The 21,557-nt window shown below is 37.3% G+C and overlaps 1 protein-coding gene across 7 annotated transcripts in view; it reads left to right on the forward strand.

The window, feature by feature from the left end:
* Positions 1–21,557, forward strand: part of LOC121868490 (protein strawberry notch homolog 1-like) — a 65,993-nt gene that overhangs the window by 13,421 nt on the left and 31,015 nt on the right. For 3 of the 7 annotated variants that reach the window (XM_042369165.1, XM_042369188.1, XM_042369205.1), the window contains exons 2-8: positions 2,459–2,558; positions 3,400–3,582; positions 4,323–4,466; positions 7,492–7,551; positions 9,506–9,648; positions 10,648–10,710; positions 13,613–13,678. In XM_042369165.1, coding sequence (XP_042225099.1) covers positions 2,459–2,558; positions 3,400–3,582; positions 4,323–4,466; positions 7,492–7,551; positions 9,506–9,648; positions 10,648–10,710; positions 13,613–13,678 — 759 coding nt within the window. Of the gene's footprint in view, positions 1–879; positions 904–2,458; positions 2,559–3,399; positions 3,583–4,322; positions 4,467–7,491; positions 7,552–9,505; positions 9,649–10,647; positions 10,711–13,612; positions 13,679–19,923; positions 21,455–21,557 lie in introns of those variants that run through there. The other 4 variants (XM_042369198.1, XM_042369179.1, XM_042369172.1 and 1 more) reach the window with 4 other exon arrangements.

Genomic DNA, 21,557 nt, shown 5'->3' on the forward strand with positions numbered 1-21,557 from the left:
TTGGAAAACCGGACTCCAAGCATTTAGCCCGAGGAAATTCATTACCTGGCTTGGAAGCTAGATAGTGGATCTCAGATTTTTTGTTGGGGGAATCAAGGATTATTTGTAGCTGACAGACCAATTTACACAACAGTCCTTGGTATGGGTGGTGATGGAGATTCTGCTTTAAGTCTTAAGGACAATTGATGACTCCTAGTGTTTAAAGTTGTGTTTGGGGAAAGATAAATAATTTTCTCAGGTTGATAATCTGAAATTTACACACTGTTGAGAGTCATCCATGGCTTCTCTTTCCTCCTTTTTTTGGCAATTGTGTGTGATGGGAAGATGTTTGAATTAATCACTGAGTTAGTTCAAGCCAAGCCAAGCCAAGTCTTTTCTTGGGTAAACAACCTCTGTCTTGGCTGACATAATTTGTTAGTTGTCTGGTTTAGACTCGCATAGAATTGGATTTTCAGGATCAAGCCATTTTTTTTAATGAAATATACAGTACAGTATTGATATTGGGTGTTAAAAAAATCATTCAGTAAATTAGGAAAGCGTTTTAATTATTTTTTCTTCTTAAGTCAAGTAACCGCAGTTTTCAGTCAACGAGGAAGCTATGTAATTGATGGGAATTATTGAAAGATATCTGAAATATAAATGATATTCTGTGTTCTGATGAACACTGCAGTCGTTCATTAGCTACCGGTATATCGGTCATTATTGATCATTGAAAAGGCTGAGTTTGTAGGTCTTGTGAAATGCCATAGCCCTTGCACAGGAGTTCATATATATAGTACAATAGCTGTATCTAATGTTATGGTAAAGTTATCTCTATGGTTGAATTTATTTGAGGCAAGTAACTAATAAATATATATATATATTTTTTTACATTTCAAGTCTTCTAAAGGAAAGGAAAAAGATGTAAGTATTTGTTTCATTTTTCTGAGAATGAAAGTTATGTCACTATCACCAATGTTTTAACAGACTTTTTCTATAATTTTGTGTTGATCATGATTACCTTGTGGCAGCTCTCCATGCTGTACAGTCTCTTGCAGCTTCACTCATCAGGTTTATAACATTGATGTCATTTCCTACAACTTGTCTTCATTTCAGTTTGACGTACCCCTGTGGCTCCTCCTCCATCTGTAGGCTCATGTCCATCTGTAGGCTCATGTCCCATTTGACTACGTACATGTCCCTGTGGCTCTCCTCCCCTCCATCTGTAGGCTCATGTCCCATTTGACTACCCCTGTGGCTCTCCCCCTCCATCTGTAGGCTCATGTCCCATTTGACTGACGCTCCATCTGTAGGCTCATGTCCCATTTGACTGACGTACCCCTGTGGCTCTCCTCCCCTCCATCTGTAGGCTCATGTCCCATTTGACTGACGTACCCCTGTGGCTCTCCTCCCCTCCATCTGTAGGCTCATGTCCCATTTGACTGACGTACCCCTGTGGCTCTCCTCCCCTCCATCTGTAGGCTCATGTCCCATTTGACTGACGTACCCCTGTGGCTCTCCTCCCCTCCATCTTTAGGCTCATATCTCATTTGACCCAATTAATCTCCTCCATTTTCTCCACATGTACAAGCTGTCTTAGTCTGTCTGTATGCAAAAGTTCATCGATACTCTGTACCTAGCCGCCCCCATGGCACCAAACAGGCTTTCCTATCTTTCCTATTCACATTATACATCTATCTCAACATTATGATTTCAACTTGTTCTATCCTTAGTATGTCATTCTTTGTAACTTCTATGTTTCACTCATTCAGGATCATATTTTTCTTATTTCTCGTACCTGCTACATGCATCTTTTCTCAATAAAGGCAACAGCTTCCTAAACCTCTTCCACCAATTCTGTACTGAGCCAGCTTCAGTGCTGATCAAGTCACCCAGGTAGCAGAGCTCTTTGACCCAATCCCAGGGATATATTCCAAATGTCGAGCTTTTGTGACCTAGTTAAGACAACATGCTTACCAACCCATATTGCATAATTGAGGCAGCAACTTCCTACTGTCTGCCATATACACCACTGCACCTCTCTTATAGCTACCCACTTTCCACACTCACTGCACACTATTGACTTGTGTGCTGCCAACACCCTTTTTAAAAAATGATAATCAAGGGCAGCACACACAGCACATAATCTCACGGGCAGTGTAGCATTACTCTCCTTCGGCCTGAGGTATATGCTTGTGGAATATTCTAGAAAGGTTTGCCTAATTTTCAGCGTTGACCTTGTGAGTCGCTACTTGGACGAGGACCATGCATTACATATCCATGGTGTTTCCCAGGAATATAATCCCCGTGGCATTGGAGGGTTTACTGTGTCTATATCCTCTTTCCTCTATTGTGTCAAATTAGTGGTATCTTAGTGTACACACAGTTACATTACATTTTCTTAAGTTAGTGTATTGTATGTAATGTCTTTATATTATTTTTGTGGAGTAAAATGCTGATGAGATTTTTTGTCCCCCAGGCCAGTCAGAAGGCAGGCAACAAATTCAAAGAGGAGAGTGAAAGTAGTGACTCTGATGAATGGGATGAGGAAGAAGATCCAGACAACATGAATGTCCCAGGTAAGTAACTCACTACACTACTGTACACTACACTACACTTATATTTTTGTACTGTAAGTTGTTTTAGAAATATTGGGCAGTGAATTCTATAAAATCTATAGGGCCATATTCCTGCAGACCCACAGATTATAGCTATAATACTGTTTAGTATTTACACTCAAATGATTAGTAAATAAATGTATTCAGATTACTTCAGCTTTATCTCAAATATCAGAATACATCTCTACCTATTCTATATGTGGTATAACTTTTATGTACTGTATAGTATTTACACTGTGGTGGAGGTAGATGACGTGTTTTATCATATATCAAGGCTTCTTGGATGTAATTTGCCCCTAGACAATTTTCGTAAACACCTGACTATGGTAATCCATGGGTGAGTGTAACGGGTAGGCATAGGTGGACGCCTTGGTGCAGAATTTTTATTATATATTTTTTTTTTCACAGCCTCATAGTTTTGTATCATTTTTTGGGTGGCCTCACAGATCAGAATGTCTTTCATCACTTAAGAACGTGCTATCAAGTTATACCAGTACAGGAGGCACACCTGTTTCTGTATGATAATAAAGATGGTGTACCAGTATATATTATCAGCACCACCACCGGTTTGGATTAGCCTTGACGACCTAATGGTATGGTGTGATGGCTGCCATCAAGTACTTTTGAAGCAAGTTTTATAGGTAGATAGGTGCATTTTCTATCACCAACTCACTTTTACAGAGTGGGAACTGGGCAATATAAGAAGGACTACTGTACTTTATTATGTGAGGATTATTCCATTAGATTTTGTACATGAATTGCAGTTTTGATGAGATTTACTGAAGACCATCTTGGTTTACAGGAGGGGGAACAAACTTGGGGGTGCTAAAGGGAGAAGAAAAGCCAGTGAAGAAGGAACCAGGTGGCACCCTCTCCTCCTTAGGTGCCAGCAGCTCAGGTCTCACTCTCCAGTCTCTCCTCTCTGCACCACACACAGACCTCAAGCCCAAGCCTGATCTGCTAAGTGCAGCTCTGTCTTCCTCAGGTAAAGTTGGAAACAAGTTTAAACATTCAAAATTTGTTTATAATGAATATGCTGTAGTCACTCTGTTGCATGGTCTCTTTGCACAAGTTTGTAATTGCATGTTTAATTTTTTATGCCAAAAATTCATGGTTGAACAGATTGAATGGCCAAAGCCTGTGCTTCAGCCCGCACTTAGCCATTCATTGTGGAACCGCTGTTTATCATGGAGGCAAACGTACCAGAATAAAAACAAAGAACATTACTGTACCTTAAACCAGTTAAAAAATATAAAAAGATTGGTAGGCAGCTGTGGTTTGTGTTGCTGTGTAGTTATTTGTCACAGTGGTGATTAACTGAGGTCACCAATTCCTGCCAGTTAGTTACAGCCAAATTTACAAAAAATATTTTTTCAGTGTACACAACTGCATAAGAATATATTGCACATTTCTTTAACCTAACTTGAAGATACATTAAGATTATTTTTAGGTTGTGTTAATGGTCACAGGCAGGGCCCCCTTCCCCTCTACACCATCGTCCTCAAATCTTTATAACCCTCCCATCCTCCCCCCCACACACACATCACACCGTCTCCCATACACCCCCTCCTGAAAATACCCATGGGTATAGCTTAGGCACTTGTTCCTCTTCCTTTGGATCAGAGATGATGACATATTAAATGAAACCTTGGGGAACCTTGCTTATTATTTATACTTTTTTGTAATAGATTCATTATTAATTGTTTAACATGTCTTTATTTACAGGTTTGGAAGGCATGGCTGGTGCTGCTGGGCTACAGAATCGTGCAGCTCTTCAGCAACAGTTACTACAGCGAGGACTTGTCACAAAAGCCGCCTACTCACCAGGGTATCAAGTTCTTCGCCCAGATGGTCACATTCAGCCCAGAGGTGAGTTGTTATTTAACCTTTCTTTGTTACGTATCCTCCGTTCAGAGTAAGGTGGCGCAGTTGTATCTATTATGCATTTGGCCTTGGGAGCAAAGGTACAGTTACTGGAAGATGTATGATCACCACCGAGGGAATAGTGGTCATATCTGCGGAAAATTGTGCGACTTATTAAATTTGTGCGTGAAGACTGTTTCTTTAATCTGTATTCACGTACTACTGTTGGCAAGTCATCTTATGAAGAACAGACAATTTTCTTTGGTGTGTAATTTGATTTTATATGTTGCTGTGGGCAGAAAAATTTAAGACATAGTGAAGTTCACAAGTCAATGAAAAGAATATGATTGCCAGTACTGTATACTATGTTAGATGCAGAGAAATCCAGTTGTGAAAGAGGGATGGGCAAATTATCAAGAGCTTAGGAGTTGTAAAATTGAAAGGAAAAGGATATCTCGTAGAGGAATCACTTATATGTACTATTATTAATAAGAAGCATCCAAGCATTGTACTAGTCTGTTGTTCTCACTTATTTCATTCATCTGAGACACAAACAGTACAAGCAAGTATTCACCTTCATTTACACCAGCTACATGAAAACCATATTTGTAATTTATATTTCTTTTCTCCAGCTAAATTCCACTTAAAATCAGTTGAGGTTTGTGCACGTCTGCTCTGTGTGTTATTCATCTTCACCCTGCAGACAGTATATCGCACCACAAAGTAACAATATATACACAGCGCTCCACAAGAATGCCACCAGAATCTTTGGGCTTTAAATGGTATGAGATAATATTTAAGCCTCGGTAACAACAAAACTTTGAAGACTTCATTGAGAAACTGTATCTGATTATGCTGTATTTGCTTAAACCGGCCTTATCTAGGAATACAGCCTCTTGATATAGATGAGGGCAAATTGGATAGTATGTTCTTCTACCTGTTGTCTCAGCTCTCTACTGTTATACTCTGTACTCGCCTTTATAATTTTTAACCCATTTTTGGAGGTCACTTGTTCCATTAATCCATCCCACACGAAAGGGGAGAAATATACCGGTAGATCGTGAAATTAATTTTCGTTTGTAATGCTTGATGCTCTTCCATTTCGTACCAATTAATTGAAGTTAGATGGACAGATGGCTTGGCATATGTAAGGCTTGGAGAGACATTTGCTTCAGTAGTTTGGTGCTGCAGTTTGGAATGATTACAGTCCAGAGGTGCATGAGGTTTGGGATTACTGACAAGTGCTGCTGCCAGATATATGAAGCAGATACAGTGCGAACGTGTCCCTGATTGGCCCAGCTCGTTGATTTTAAATTATCGTAGCTCTTTTGCATATGTTTTCAGCCCATAAGTGTGTATAATTATATAAATTTCACGTGAAAACCTTAATGGGTATAAAACCTTCAACTTGTCCTGGTGTATAAAAACCCAGAGTGTGTTGTGAATACATTTTGAAAATTACCTCCACCTGCTCATATTAAGTAAATTGAAAAAGTTAACTAGTTTATTTATCAGTTATTGTAGTCTGTAGCACCACCATTTTATGAACATGTAACTTACTGGTATAGGAGTACTTATGTAATTTTAATATCTATGTGTGTGTGTGTGTCTATGTCAGATAAGAAATATTTAACTTCTGTGTGGGGATTATCTCATTCTAATAACTACTGTACAGTACTAGTATCTAGAAGTTTTGAAGCTGTAGTGAGTGTTCAGAGGAGTAAAAACACAGCTGTGACTTTCCTGCCACTTAAGATAATATGAATACATATCACTTTAGTGGCACCTGTTTTATTTTGAAGACAATATTGGGAAAATATTGAACTAGAAGTAATGTTTGATATGTTAATGGTGTAGCGACAGTCATTGTAGATGTTTGAAGGCGTAGAAAACATATGCTATTTCCTTGAAGTGCTGACAGTAGGCTCGGTTACCAAGAGACCTCTTCCATCCCGTTCTTAGTTGGTTTAGAAACACACTCGTTACTAGTTGCTGTCCTGTAGGTTATTGATGAAAGAACGAAGCATGAAATGCCCTTTTTATGTCGGAGGGAAACAAACGAGTAACCTAATTTCCCTCCCCTTTCCCTTGCTGGGACTAGATGTCAATAGGATCTTAGGGAGACCTGGTGTATGAACCTGCATGTATGGCCTAGAAGGATATGAATTATGTGAGCTATGGTTCATTTTTAACCCCTGACTAGGAGCCTCACTAGGCCTTTTGAGTTTGACAAAATGAGAAAATATTGCTTGCTGTGAAAACATTATTGTTTCCTTCCTGTCTTGTGTATCCTGCCATTAAGCCCTTGAGTACGATGATTTTTAACCCCTCAACATCCTTAGTGTACCGTACTCAAGGGGTTAATTCACCGTACTCATGGGTTTAAAGTCATCGTACTCTAGGCATTAAAGTCATCGTAACCGAGTTGACAATCAAGTTCTGTGGTAATAGGTGGACTCTGGTATAAAAATAGGATTGCACACTTTAATCCTTCATATTTGAGAAGGGATTATGGTCCTGTGTGGGTACAGTATCAGCATAAGGAAGCAGGACATTTGTGGAGTATGACATTGGCAAGTGACAAGTACATTATGCTTGGTGTTGATGAAGAAAAGTAGATGTAAGGGAAAAAATAGACAGACTGTGTGTATCTGAGCGAGATGAAAGGACATTAAAAAGTGGGCAAGAAGACTATAGTTACAATAGGCTTTCCAAGTATGGTGCAGTGTGAAGAGAGATGTGACACGACTGAGGTGCTTAATGGAAATATTAATAAGCTACCGTGCAGTAGAGTAAGAGAAGCAGTATTTTACATAATGAATCGTGTCATACAAAAAAATGACATTTAATTCCTCTTTCATTTGTTGTGTTTTACTCACCCTGACATTTTCCTCTTGGCTAAGGGATGGAAGGGCAGGACTGTTTTACTGCACCTAAATAATGTGAACTAATTTAAATAAGGCAGCAGTCATGTGAATACTGTAGAGAAATAAGGGAGGGGTCAGTGACCATTTACCTTTCATTTTAACAGCGGATGTCCCGGTTTCTATGCCAGGTCTTGGTATTGGTTATAATCCAGCACTAACGGCAGGTAACTTTATTAAATTTACGTTTGTGCTGCTTACAGTTATCGGTAGCGGCATGCGTGAGCCAGCTGGCACACAAGTGATGAGACTGATTTCCCAAAGCTTAGTCAAACTCAATCAAAATTTGACTTTTCTTTAGAGCAGAGATCACTGTACTGTATTTCACTGTCCATGTAGGAAGTATAGTACATGATCTGTAGGTCTACTGTAATGCAAACTTGATGGTTCATAAATTTGAGGAAGTCATTTTTCATAAACTTAATATGCCTATACTACCCTCTCTTTAATTTGCTAAACCTTTATTTTTGTAGGTTGATATAGAAGCAGTGCTTTGTTTTTAATCCACTAACATGTTCTTGCTAATAGTACCAATACTGTCGTAGGTTTTTAAGTGTTTCCCTTTGAACTTGTGGAGTGACCTGATGAGAGAACTATGTGTAGAATAAATAAACTGAAAGTGATGTATATCTTTATTTGACATTACTATTAGATGTTGGTGGCTTTCCCTTAACATCACATATTTTGGATAGATTGGGTTGTGTTCTAACATGTGATTAAAATGAATACAGAAGTGGATAATTGATTAAAATTTGAATAACAGTAGAAGGAAGGCTATGAGGTAGACATAAAGCGATCAACTAAGTTTGTTCTCTATTGAGGAATGTGTGTGTGTGAGAGGTGAAGGTATTGTAGTGAGAAAGAATAGATGCCAGGTCGCATTATGTTACATAAAAGTGTGTTTTGACTTTGATAAGCTGCAGATCCTTCTAGTTAGTAATAAATATTGAGGAAAAGATAATTTGAGTGTGAACAGCAAGGAAGAAAGTAAAATCAGATACCACATGACTAAGATTCGTGTCCCATTACATGTTAATCTCTTGTCAGGTTACTCTTGATAATGTAAGGGATATTATTATATTTTTTTTTGTAAATATTTTGAGGTGAGTTTTAAAAGATTGTTAGTTATATAATGTAAATCCATAGTGCTATCCACCATAGTTTTGCTTGATGTTATATAACTTTTAACTCTCGGTCATACTGGCTTGTGTCCCCTTAATTAATTCTTTCATTTTGTTCCAGAGTTTTTCTGTTGACGTTTATATCCCTTGATGTGCTTCTGTCTTTGGGTTCCTATGTATCGTTTTAAATATCTTTACATTCAGACAAAGGTTTCCAAATGTAGTTACCGAACTTCTGAAATCAGAATGTTTTATTATTTTTTTTTTTTTTTTAGTTTCTTGTTGAAATTTGTGTTATTATTATTATTTTTATTTATTTTTTTACATTAATTTGTACTAAGCACTTCACTATGCTTGAGATATCTCTAACTATTTTACTAAGTTGAGTTGAGTGGCAGTAACCAGCCTGGGAGGGGGGTTAAAGGAGACCAAGTAACAGCATTTCACTTATGAAGGTTTATTGAAGCCAAACTCTTGTGTACTTTGGTATTGGGACGAAGAGTTGCTATCCCAAGTCTGTGGTGTTCCAGTATTATACATTTGTATTTGTAGAGGCATCTAGATAAACTGTGACAAAGTTGAGTTTTATAGGTTGAACTTGACTCATGGTTGATCTGGTTGGGGTGGGGGCAGTAAAATTCATTATTACCAGTAAATATTGTTGGAACAGTACACGAACACTGGTGTAAATGCATCCAAATTTAGCCAATGTTCCTTACAGTGGGCCAAGTTCAAAAATTATAAGAGAGATTCTCATTGTCAATTTATATAGTCCATAGAAGCTGAAAATGTGTAAACACAAGTCGCCACGGCCATGTTTTTATTACATATTTTTTACCGTTGAATTTTCATACAGGTAAAAAAAACGAAAATAATAAAAAAAAACTGTAAAACTACATTTCTTAATATGGAGTTTTTTCTTGTGATTTATTTATTTATTTATTTGTTTCCCATTTATGTTTCCTTTTCTCTCACATGATGTAATTTATCCCCAAAACAGCGAGCATGGGAATGATGGGTGGCTTGGGCATGATGGGCGGGAATCCTCTGTCAGCGCAGGGAATGATGCAGTCACTCTTGGCCATGCGAACGCCCGGCTTAGACATGAGTAACCCAGTCCTCGCCCAGCTCATGATGCAACAGGTAAGATAATATGATTCTTGAAGGTGTTTTTAAGTTGGGTGGGGGGGGTTTAGCTTCTCCTTAATCTGGGGGAGGAATTAGCTTCTTCTTAATCTGGGGTAGGGATTAGCTTCTTCTTAATCTGGGGGAGGGATTAGCTTCTCCTTAATCTGTTGAATAATAATAAAAAAAAAGATTTGTAAAGACTGCAGTGAATAGCCCTAGTTGGTACAGGTAGTCTTTCAATATTTCATTAATTGTAGTGTGGATTTTGCTTCATTTATGAATCATTGGTTTTAATGAATGCTTTGATTTGGGTTTGTTATTACAGTTGAAGATTTGTGTTTTTAAGTCCTTTGTTCAGTATAGTTGTGTGTGTGTGTTTTTTTTATATGGGGATTAGCCCACCTGGGCACAGGTCACTGACCCACATCAGGGCCTGGGGGGCGAAAATATAATAATAATTCATATTAAATAAAATTTATAATAAAAATACAAAATTAAAAATAAAATACTGTAATAATAATTCATAGTAAATAAAATTTATAATACAAAATTAAAAATGAAATAATGATAACAATAATAATAACACTAATAATAATGATAATACCTGTAATGATAATAATAAAGAACCATAAAGAAATGCAAAAATGAAAAAAATCAACAATTGAGACCCCGCAATTGTGTGTAAATGAGGCAGAAAGTCAGATCAGCAACCTGGGACTTGGTCACAGTTTTTGTGATGCCATATAGCAGCAGGGACTACCATTAGACAAATGGTAAAATCTTTAGGTGAAATAAGCTGGGGTGGGGATTCTTCAGGTGGTCTCATACAGCCATGTCAACAATGCAGGTCTGTCAAGTGGTCTCACAAGCCTTTCGAAGACTGTCTATAGAGGGGATACATCATACTTTTAATTCTTTGTTGTTTTTTGTGCCTCCTGTTCAGTTGAGTACAGTTGGGTAATCTCATTCTTTCTCTCTTTCTCTACTTCTCATTGTTTTTTTTTGTTTTTCCAGGCAATGAGTATGTCACAAACCGGTGCCCCTCAAGTACAGAAGCTTATGGGAATGTATCCAGGGGTGAGTGTTTTAATTCTTTAGGTGATGTTATTTTTTTTTCCTTTTATGTAAACACAGATACAGATGCTGAGACACACACACTTTAACTCACTCACCTTTTTATTGGCTTAGTAGTTTTGTCTTTCATGAAACTATCTCTTACCATAGCTGACTATAAACTCATAGTCCTCTGGGTACACTCATCTGCTTTAAATCATTGCAGCTTCATTGTTTGCTTCTGGATATTTGTTTGAGATTTATAAACATCCAAGTAAAAGCTTAGTTGATAGGAGTGCATATACTGTACTTCTAACAGTGATGTGATTTGTTGTCTTGTGCCATCTTGGGAATTATTATTGTTTGTTCATGCTTAAAATATCTACCTGAAGAGTGCACAGACGATAGACTATGAGAATGGCTGAAGCAATAGATAAAATAACAACAAGAGTTAACAGTTCAAAGCAGGAATAGCAGGAATTACATTGAGGTTTTGAACAGGGTAATTCCAAGTAGGTGTGTAGGTTCAAGAAAAGTAAGGAGGAGGAGGACTGGTGGTATTAAGAGGTAGGGAGGGTTCATTAAGGTGAAGGGAAGGTCATGTGAGTGGTAGTGGCAAGAAAGGCTTGTCATGTGGTAGTAAGGAGAACTACAGGGAGATGGTGAGGAGAAGGAATGCAAAGATAATGGTTAAAGAATCCAGAAGAGGAGCTGCTAAAAGATGGGCAATGGTTAGGTTAGGTTAGGGTATCATTCAACCATCGTACATTCATTTTATACCCGATACAGTGGGTTAGCTGCCTCACCTCACCTTAGGCTAATCATCCTGGCCTGTTGCAGTTACTAGTTGTGTCCTTTGATAGACATTATGTGCATTTTTGTGAGAGAAATTGTCTAAGGTGGTGACGTCAGTGTGAGAGATGGTTTTATTTTGGGGTCAGCACAAAGGTCATTATGGGTGGTGAATTAGGTCATGGTTGTTTTTGCTGTTTTATGAGCACTTTCTAAGCAAGGTCAGAGTGCACTTTCTAGCACTGCTCAGCCACAGAAGCTAGCCAGTCATGCAGTTGTTTTATTGTGTGTGTTGTAGAGGCTCTTGAATTAAAACAAGATAAACAAAAAATCCTGAAAATGGAAAATCCTTTGAATTCAACAGTACCAAAATCTCACTTAACCAAACTTCTAAATCTGAGAAAATTCCAAGAGTCATATGAGCGATGGACTTCCCTTAAAGGTGGAATTAGGTACAACGCTTTGTTTCCTATTCTCATTTAACACTTACTTTAAATATTTCACTTGCATACAGTAGGGAAGGTGAAGCTGTTTATGCATCAGGTCATTAAAGAGTTTCACTTATTCTTGACTTGAATGATGGGAATGTTAAATCTCCCTTGACCTCAAAACAACTCCTGACCTTGTGTGACAGATCATATAGTATTACCTAGATTCTCTCTGGTTTGGTCTGGTCAGATTGTTTCTATATGTTGGGTTTTGAAATATATGCAATGTTATCTACCAGTTCTTGTAGCCTTGCATCCCTGTTAGTGGGCTAATATGCTCTAAGTGAAGGTGTGTGGGCATCATGGTTTCAGTCATTTTGATTATGTTCTTGTTTTGTTTATATTCAGTACAGGGTAATGCATAATTCTCAATTTTTGGTCTTACAGTGCAAGTCATTGAGCCAGAGTGTGAAAAAGAAAATCTTGACCCTCACAGTTGTTAAGATATCAGGCAGTTTTTAAATTGATCAGTAATTTCCAGAATTCAAATTTATGAAAATGGCATTGTTTAATGTGTTTGGCCAATCATGAATCTTTTAATTAATTTCTCTATTTGTTTAGCGTTTGCTCTGATTGATCTTGGCTGGCGGTGCTGATCTTGAATTTCTGAATTCTTTCACATGCAAACTCAACCCAAACCCATCTTAACCTAGGTTAATCAAACCTAAGTGATCGAATTCAGTAACCTAGGTCATCAGCCTTGATTAATTAGAACAAATACAGTACCTGTACTGAACAAATGGCACGAGTAAGCAAAGATCTGTGACAGGACAAATAACAACTTTGTTTTAAAAAATCCTCTCTTTCCAATTCTGTTCTGTCCTGTACGTACAGTATAATAAAGTGTCTCCCATTTCCAACATTTAGAGCTGTGTGGCTCCTTGAAATTAAAAAAAATAAAAGTAATCATTTAAATTTGATGTTCAGTAAAAGAACTAACCCAGTTTCTTTGATAAAAACTGTGGGAATGCAAATGCAAGATCAAAAACTGCTCCATTTTGCAGAACAAGCAAATGAAACATTAGATTCTGTAATGTAATGGAGGATTTATATTATCACAGAATATTTTTAGGGTGCATTAGAGATTTAAAGCATATTTTGAAGTACTCTCTGGGAATGGATAATTCTTGTCAGGTTAAAGTAGTAGTATACAGTAATTCAGAACATTTTAAATACCTGTAGTGATAACTATTTTCCAGGTAAGGTAATTGGTAGTACCTTTTGAATTATGTATTAAGGTATTTTTTTGACTTGATTTCTCTATTGAACACCTGCTACATGCTACTGAGTTCGGTTACCATCTCCTAATTTAGTAAGAAGAGTGCATGCCATCTAGTAAAGTAATTTAGTAGTTACAGTTGAGAGAAGTGATTGATAGTAGGGATGACTTGCCATGTATACAGTACAGTACTATGTTTGTCTTTACAGTGACTTAGGGTATAACAGATTACTTTGCTGTTACTGCCATGTTATGCGAATTTATTGTACATATATATAGAGAGAGAGAGATACCCAGTGAATTAAGCAGAGATAATCCAGTATTACCATTTGTAGTTTAGAATGTCATTGTCTAACGTCATCTCCTCCCCTAAATAGAGAGTTACAACCCCCTCAGTGACGCTTGTTTCCCTCCCTGTGTTTCATAGCTTGCTAACTTCATGGAAATGATGAAATACTATGCACCCCCTCCACCTCCTCCCCAGGCCCACATGGTAAGTTGCCCTCCATTATAACCTTCCTAATTGACCAGGGTTTTAGGCCCGGCTGTGTGGTGTGGGTACAGCATCTTTCATCTACATAGACAGTCACAACAATTCAATGGATATGTATATTTTTTTAAACAACATTTCATGATTTAGTAATTCAGAAAAATACTGTACCCGGGTAAATCTCGTGCAGAAACTGAACCAGTCATTCCAGTGCTTCTAATCTGTACCACCGACAACAATGGGCCTACCATTGTGTTCTGACATGACAAAGCATTGCGCAAAAAAATCACCGAAATGCATATGTGTACCTTTGTATAAACAGTATATTCTCCTTAGTGCTTGATTGTAGAATGAAGAGCATTGGGTGGCCCATTGCTAACCTGTCTACTTACTTGTGGCTTGAAACTACTGTACTATTGTAGTTCATAACAGGAGTTTTCATCTGCATGTTTAATTAAGGAATTGAAACAGTAATTGTGTTTTCATGGGGTCTTAGTAGAAGTTAGTTTATACCTGAATGCCTTAGAATTATTATCCAGTAAAATGAATGGAAGAAGATGGTGTATCATGTAATATAGCTGTATGATATAGTAGTTGTATGATATAGTAGTTGTATGATATAGTAGTTGTATGATATAGTAGTTGTATGATATAGTAGCTGTATGATATAGTAGTTGTATATCTGTATTTTCTTCCCCATGCTTTGTTAGGTAGGTTTTCTCTGATGGTTTAGTTGATGTATTATAAGACACTTATGGCTGTACCTGTTTATATAAAATTTGGGGACATAATCTGTCTTCAGTAATGGATTTAGAAATTTCCCATAGGCAGCTCTAGTCACTATCGATGTACATGTGTGTGTGCACGTGTGTGTGTTCGGAATATTTTGACATGATTCGACAATTTCAGACTGTGTTTGATAATTATTCATTCATTTTCTGTTCGGTTTGTTCAGATTGTTCCTCATTATTCAAACCATCAAACATACTCAGTTACCATGCCTTGGCTGCCACATAGAATATTCTATTTGTAATTACCTGTACTGTGCAAACAAATATTTTTTTAAATGTTCAAATAGTAATAATAAAGTAGATAATACAGTAATAAATCGATATAACACTTACTGTACACTGTGAGGTGAGCTGGCACAATGTATAGATGATATTCTGAAGTGTAATGTTCACTTTGGTAAATGAAGTAAAATCCCACACTGAAGAAATAAAATACGAAATCTATGAGCTGGTATGGTAGGTCCCTCTTCAACCAACTAATAGAATAAAACAAGGGAGAAGGACAGAGAGCAAAGGTAGGGTGGGGCATAGGGATGATCTTCTGTTCCCAGTTAAGGGTGTGAACTGTGTTAACTCCTTGGTAGCTTTTAAATTAGACTAGTTGCCTGATACATTAAATTATAAATAAGGGATTGAGCCTGAAAAATCTAATTAATAACAAAAGATGGATTGGGGTGACTCAGGTTGTTCTCTTCTCCTGTTGTCTGGTTTGTAGTGTGATGGCAGCATAGGTCACTGAGTTTGTATACAGTATGTGGGAGAGCAGCAAACGAGGATCCACTTTTTGATTAGCTGACACCTGTTACCATTTTTTGAGCTTAGTCCTAGGCAGGCACGTCAGAGATCCCAGAAGCACCGGGTTGTCAAATCATAGACATTGTGACTGTACATGACCTTGGTTGTAATACTGTATAGGATTTCACAGTCAATTTCCTCATATTTAAAGGTTTTGTCTTCTAAAAGAACTTTTAAGAAGTTACCGGTAAGTTTTAAAACACAAATTGTTCCAAATCTTTAGAATTTTTCTGTGTTGTATAAATGCAATTCACTTCCCTTTGGTTATTAATCGTCACTTATTTGTCCTTAATGTTTTTTGTGGACTTTAGAATTTCGTGCAGAAGTATGAATGCAGTTTCATTTGTTCTTTTGTAGTGCTTGCAATGCTTGTTCTTGAGATTATGTTGCATTTATGTGATATGTGTACAGTATGCATGAACCCTTTGCATGTCTTACTTAAATGTGTAATGCAAAATGATTATACTGTACTTGTTGAGCTGTAAAAACCATTGTGAAGCAGTTATTCATATTATAATAGTGAATGTGATTTATAGGATAGAAAAGTGTGGTAGAGTATTACTGTATACTTCTGGTGAGAGACAGTGAGAATTACTGTATCAACCCCATCCCAGATTATGTTAGGTGAAGATGAATAAAGTCGATGAGTCAATGGTGGATGATGGTACTGTATTAATGATGGATAGTTTCAATTTTTGTTTCATCCGAGACTTGGTACTGTACTCATCTTCACTACATATTCAGGAATGGAGTGAACTTGAAACGTGGATGGGCATCTACTGTATATACAGTAATATATATAAAGGGTAATAATCTATTTGTATGTTAGACAAGTTAAAGTATTTATTTTTAATGCTTGTGTACTATTTTGGCAGCTACTGTATAAAAGAATGTCAATGTTAGAATGAATTTTGATTGAAACAAAAGTACATGAGTTAATGGTTATATTAATGACTGATTTGATGGAAGGGATGGATGATAATGGCAGTCCAGTATTCACATAGCCAGGGCCTGTACACACCGATATACTGTATTGTAGTTTCCAACGACATTTTTTTATCAGTTCTGCAAAAAAATATGGTGACAAATTTTTATAGACAGTTCGTATATGTTTGGAAAATCTCCATTGTGGTGGAATGTGCAGCCAAGCATGTGATACTGTGCCAGAACAGTCAGTGTATGTGTTTTGAGAATTGACCACAGAAGGTGAAGTAAAGCAGACAGAAACCCAGTACACCCCTTGAAACTGTTATATGTACAGAATACAGTACAGTACTTGCTACAAACTGAAACAAAGGTTTACAGAGAATTGTGATGCTAAGGTTTAACCAACACTGGCACAGGTATATTCTGGAGCCAGTGCATGCCCAATACTTGCCAACAATCAGTAACAGATATGTGACCTACTACCCAAGCAGCTAACAAACCAACAAATGGCAAAGAGGATAAAGAAAAGTATAAGGTTTACAGAGAATGGCGATGTTGCAGTGTGTGGAACGTTTTACTCAGCTCATCTATGATTTCCCATTTGTTACACCAAGACAAAAGGACTCGGCACTAAGCAAGGCCGTCCTTGTCAATGAAGAACTGAATTCCTGTGGTTGCTGAGGCAAGAGAGAGACTGTTGGTTCACTCTGTACTTATTCCTGCCTGAAAGGACCTCAGTTGCTAAAATTTGGCTAAAGTGACCCTGACCTGACTATGGTATTATGTAGATTTATGTAGGAAGTGTAGGCATATGTAGGAAAAAATATCTTAATTCTGTTTTTTAAGCAACTGAATGTAAGTGAAAAGTGAAGTAGATAAGATATGATTTGTGGGTTGTGGCATAAGTAGTAAGACAAAGGTGTCAGTATTGTTGATAACCACTTGAGGGTGTTCGGGTCCCACACTTTTGCCACTAGATTATGGTACAGGTACTATATTGTAGTATGATAGTCCGTAACAATTTTAGAAGTCATACTTGAACATAACATCGAAAATAAACTATAATGAAATATTTATACATTATTAATTTGCAAATATATACGATTCGTCATTTGATTGTTAATGTAAAGTTTACTTCCTGACGTCATCCATTTACCGATGTGGACTATTTTGCTGGAATTACACATACAGATAACATGTCAGTACTGTATTGACTGGAAAGAGTTATTCTACGTACCAGTGAGCTGCATCTAAATATACAGTACAAAAGTTTGCCGAATGAAGCAAATCCGATTATTGATACATGAATATTTATTGGTACGCACCCATACAATACAAATATCTATTGTGATTTACGTCTGTAATTAGCACCAGCTCATAGTACTGATAACTGCCCTAGTCATTACCTTTACGTATGAAATTAAATATGAATGCAAATTTCATCGCCAGGTAACTTTCTGCCATAACTCGAACCTTCTAGAAAGAACTGCGTCATGTGTACTGGCCACTGGGAGGGCAAATTTACTCTTAAGATTTTTCGTTAATCTCGGCCAAGGTAAAAAAAAAAACAAGGATGTTCTTTGGGGAATAAATAACTTAAAGCCTATTGAATGGGAAACTAATGTATTTCGCATTCTGTATCTACAATTTTACGGTACTCTATTGGAAAAAGTGCCATGTAGAATTATTAACGATGTTATACAAATTTCACTGGGAATCATTATAATATGCGTATATTATAAATGTTACCGGACCAGTACATACATACATACATACCGCACATGTTAAGCTGCAACAGTACATTATGGAAATTTTAAATAATTACCTTCATACAATTTCATGGTACTGTGTGCAGTACTTTAAGTGTTCGGTTCCCAACGAGGCAATAATCTATGACTGCTATATGATATTTACGAACGAGTGTTAGCACTATCCCATTTAATATTATATTTACTACAACTATTAATAAATTAGAATAAACGATTACCGTAACTTTTCAATACATTTTATCTAAAGAAATAAGAATAAACTTTAAAATACTAACGAGCAGTGGAAACATTGGGGGGGATGCCTTTTTTTCTGGTTATTACCGCGTTGGAGTAGTTATTAGTATTTTCGTAATTATAGTATTAAATATATTATTAGCCTTAGGAGAATTATGGCATTGCGAAATTCGTTTATCTGTTGTTGAGAAGAAAAGTGGAGAAATAATGACGGGATGGCAACAGGTGCTTAGCCGACATTAAGAAATGGTATTTGGAAACGTTAAATGACCGACCGGTTCTATTCAACAGTTGTTCGTTAGCCGTGTTGGAAGGTGCTAGTGTGGCAGGAGCTCTTAACATAAAAACCTCTGTCAAATACGAAATCACGAGTGAATTATTGAAGGAGGACATGTAGCAGTGGCTTTTAACAATACCCCTGTGAATCACTAGGCGAATTATTGTTTAATTCGCTGACAAGTTTAAGAGAATTGAATCTAAAATTGAAAATGGAATGAAAACTAAGGAACTTTAACGAGACACTAGTTTTTAAAAGAAAATACAAATGTAGGATAGAAATGACGGTTGATTCCTTGTTAGTACAGGAGGAAACTTAATGTGTGTATATTTCTTAGAGTCCTACTGGATTCCTTTCTCACACGTAGGACACCCGTAGGACATTTTATGGCTCACCTGAAGGATTACCACCACCCCCCCATCTCCGTCCCACCCCAGCTTATTTCACCTAAAGATTAACCAACCTAACGCAATTTTTGGGGTATGAGGTTAGGTTAGGGTGGTTATTCTATAGGTGAAATACTCTGAGGAAGAGATTCTTCAAGTGAAATAATGGGTTTAAAGTCACGAACGCTGGGAACTTAGGAAAATATCAAGATACAGTACTGTTGTATATATGATTTATTACCCAAACGAAGCTAACCTACCCAAGACTTCAGCTTAACCCCAGAAGTAATGTTATACTATAGGGTTAGGTGTAAAATTGCAGTTTCACTACCAATTGTTTTATGACCAGAAGTCGAGGTTTTCCCATGATATTTTGGTGATTAACTCGAAAGTTTAAACGGCTATATTTTTTCTATTAAATTTTTTTTAAAGAGTCCACACAAAATTCTACACAAGAAATATAGAGAGGAGTTTCCATTTTTAGTGCAGTACATGAAACCGAAAAGATCCGCCAAACCAAACCCGGCCAAATTGCTCAACTATGATTACCATTCAGTTATTCTATTGTCGACGGAAGTGGCATTAGAAAAAGTTGTTGCCATTGACGAGATATAACTTCTGGTGACCCCAAAATTGTATTAACATAATTGGGTGTGGAGCTGCAATAATACCAGTTTAGGTAGGTTAGTTTAGTTTTTGTGATTACACCATTTAATGTACAGTATGTACTAGTATATAATATTTTGGAAAGTTCTCGGTCTTGTTGGATGTAAACAAAAATACTGGTCAGTACAGTACGTACAGTCCTATTGTTTATGCCATAACCAGCTGTCTAGGGATTGATTTACACTACATTACAAGGTTGGGGAAAGGAATGCGGTCAAGTGCCCCCTTAGTACAGGCCGATGGGACCCTTGTTCACCTTAGAAACATAACATTTTGACTAATATCGTATGCATTTTGATGTAACACGGTATACTATATAGGAAGTTAATTTTAGGTTAAGGCTTATTCTTGGTAAATATTCAGCTCTCTGTGTTTGATCAGTTGTCAAAAAGTGAAGTCAAATCTTTAATGTGTGAAGATTCTGATTGTGAATTAATATATCAACAGGTGAACCAGGTAGATGTGTGTTGACAATGCCAGTGCCTTTTAAGATCCAATGTGATGGAGTAAGCAATAAAAGAAATCGTGTGTATGGCCTCGAGTCTCTACTTGAAGATGACGATTTACCTGATTTAAATATAGACCCGACCACAGGATCTACCTATACCAAAGCATATTGTGAAATAGATGATGATATCTCTTACCTACATACTTATCAACCTGCCAGGCTTTCTGCCAGTCCTACATATAATGAAAAGGATGATGATGTTTACCAATATGCAAAACAACCCACAAGCCATTCTGCTCAACCCACATTACAACCTACAAGCCATTCATCTCCCTTGGTTTGCAGTGAAGTGAAAGACAGATCTGATCATCAGGAATTAAAAACTGCAGGATTGAATTTAAAAGAAAAATTTGCACCTGAACCAGTATTCTTTGCACTTGAATCTGATGATGATAAAAATGAAGCATGTGCAAAACAATTCCCAAGCCAATCATCCTCTTTGGTCCGTGACAAAGAGGTGGTGGCTCATTCTAATACCAGACGAACTATGTGCCGCACTCCTGGCTACACACATCACCAGAATGACACTGCCAGTCTTGATGAACCTTGCACTGCTAAAAAAGTCATGTCTGAAGAGGAAGTCGTAGATCTGACGGACTTTGGTTATAGTACTAAATCACCTGCCCTGGATGTACCAACAACTTCGACTGTAAAACAAACTGTGCCTGATACCGATATTGTGGTGGTATCCATTTATGATAGTGATGTGGAATTATCTAGTAATGATGAGGAAAATGTATGTGGCAGTGATGTTGTTGATTTAACAAGTGAAGAACCCAATCCTGGAGTAGTAAATGTTCTGGGGTCTCCGATACATAATTTAGATTTGCCGAAAGAATACAGTCGCGCACCAAACAAATGCTCGTCGGGTTTAGACATTGACGGCATTGAAATAATCGAAGAAAAACACAATTCCACACACGCATCACCAGGCAGGAAGGTGAGTAAAGCTTGTAAAAAGGTTTCCAACCGCTTGAAGAGCATTTTACTGACCAATGAGGAGTTAATGGAATCTGTCAACTTCAAGGATATAACGAATAAAGTGAGATCCTCGCTTGGGAAAAAGAGCCGCAAGCGAATTAAAAGTCACATGACGAATCTTCAGCACATTGCTCTATGTGGTTATCTCCAGAATCTTCAACAAGCAACCAGATCAGTGTCAGTGTTGTATGAGAAGTTGAAGTGTTCAATGCACATCGCCAGTCATTCCTCCAAAAAACTGTGTGTACAGTGTGGCTGGCCATTTTCATTGGTTTTGGGTTTTACTCATGCGAAAATACAGTTGCTGATGCTGAAGAAATGCCAAGGTTTACACAGATCAATCCGAACTCTTGTCCTCACTCCATTTTTCTTGAGCCCCGAAGAAATAAGTTGGATAGATTCTACACCTAATCAGTGGTGGTCTTGGCTGACAGGTTATAAAAAGGTAATGATAAAGGTTTCAGTATTTATTTTCATGTCTTAATTACAGTAGTATGGAAACATTGATGATGCTTGTCTGTTTGAGAAGTGTGTGTGTGTGTGCAGGT

Source organism: Homarus americanus, unplaced genomic scaffold (genome assembly GCF_018991925.1).
Source record: "Homarus americanus isolate GMGI-L3 unplaced genomic scaffold, GMGI_Hamer_2.0 scaffold32583, whole genome shotgun sequence".
Lineage (NCBI taxonomy): Eukaryota > Metazoa > Arthropoda > Malacostraca > Decapoda > Nephropidae > Homarus > Homarus americanus.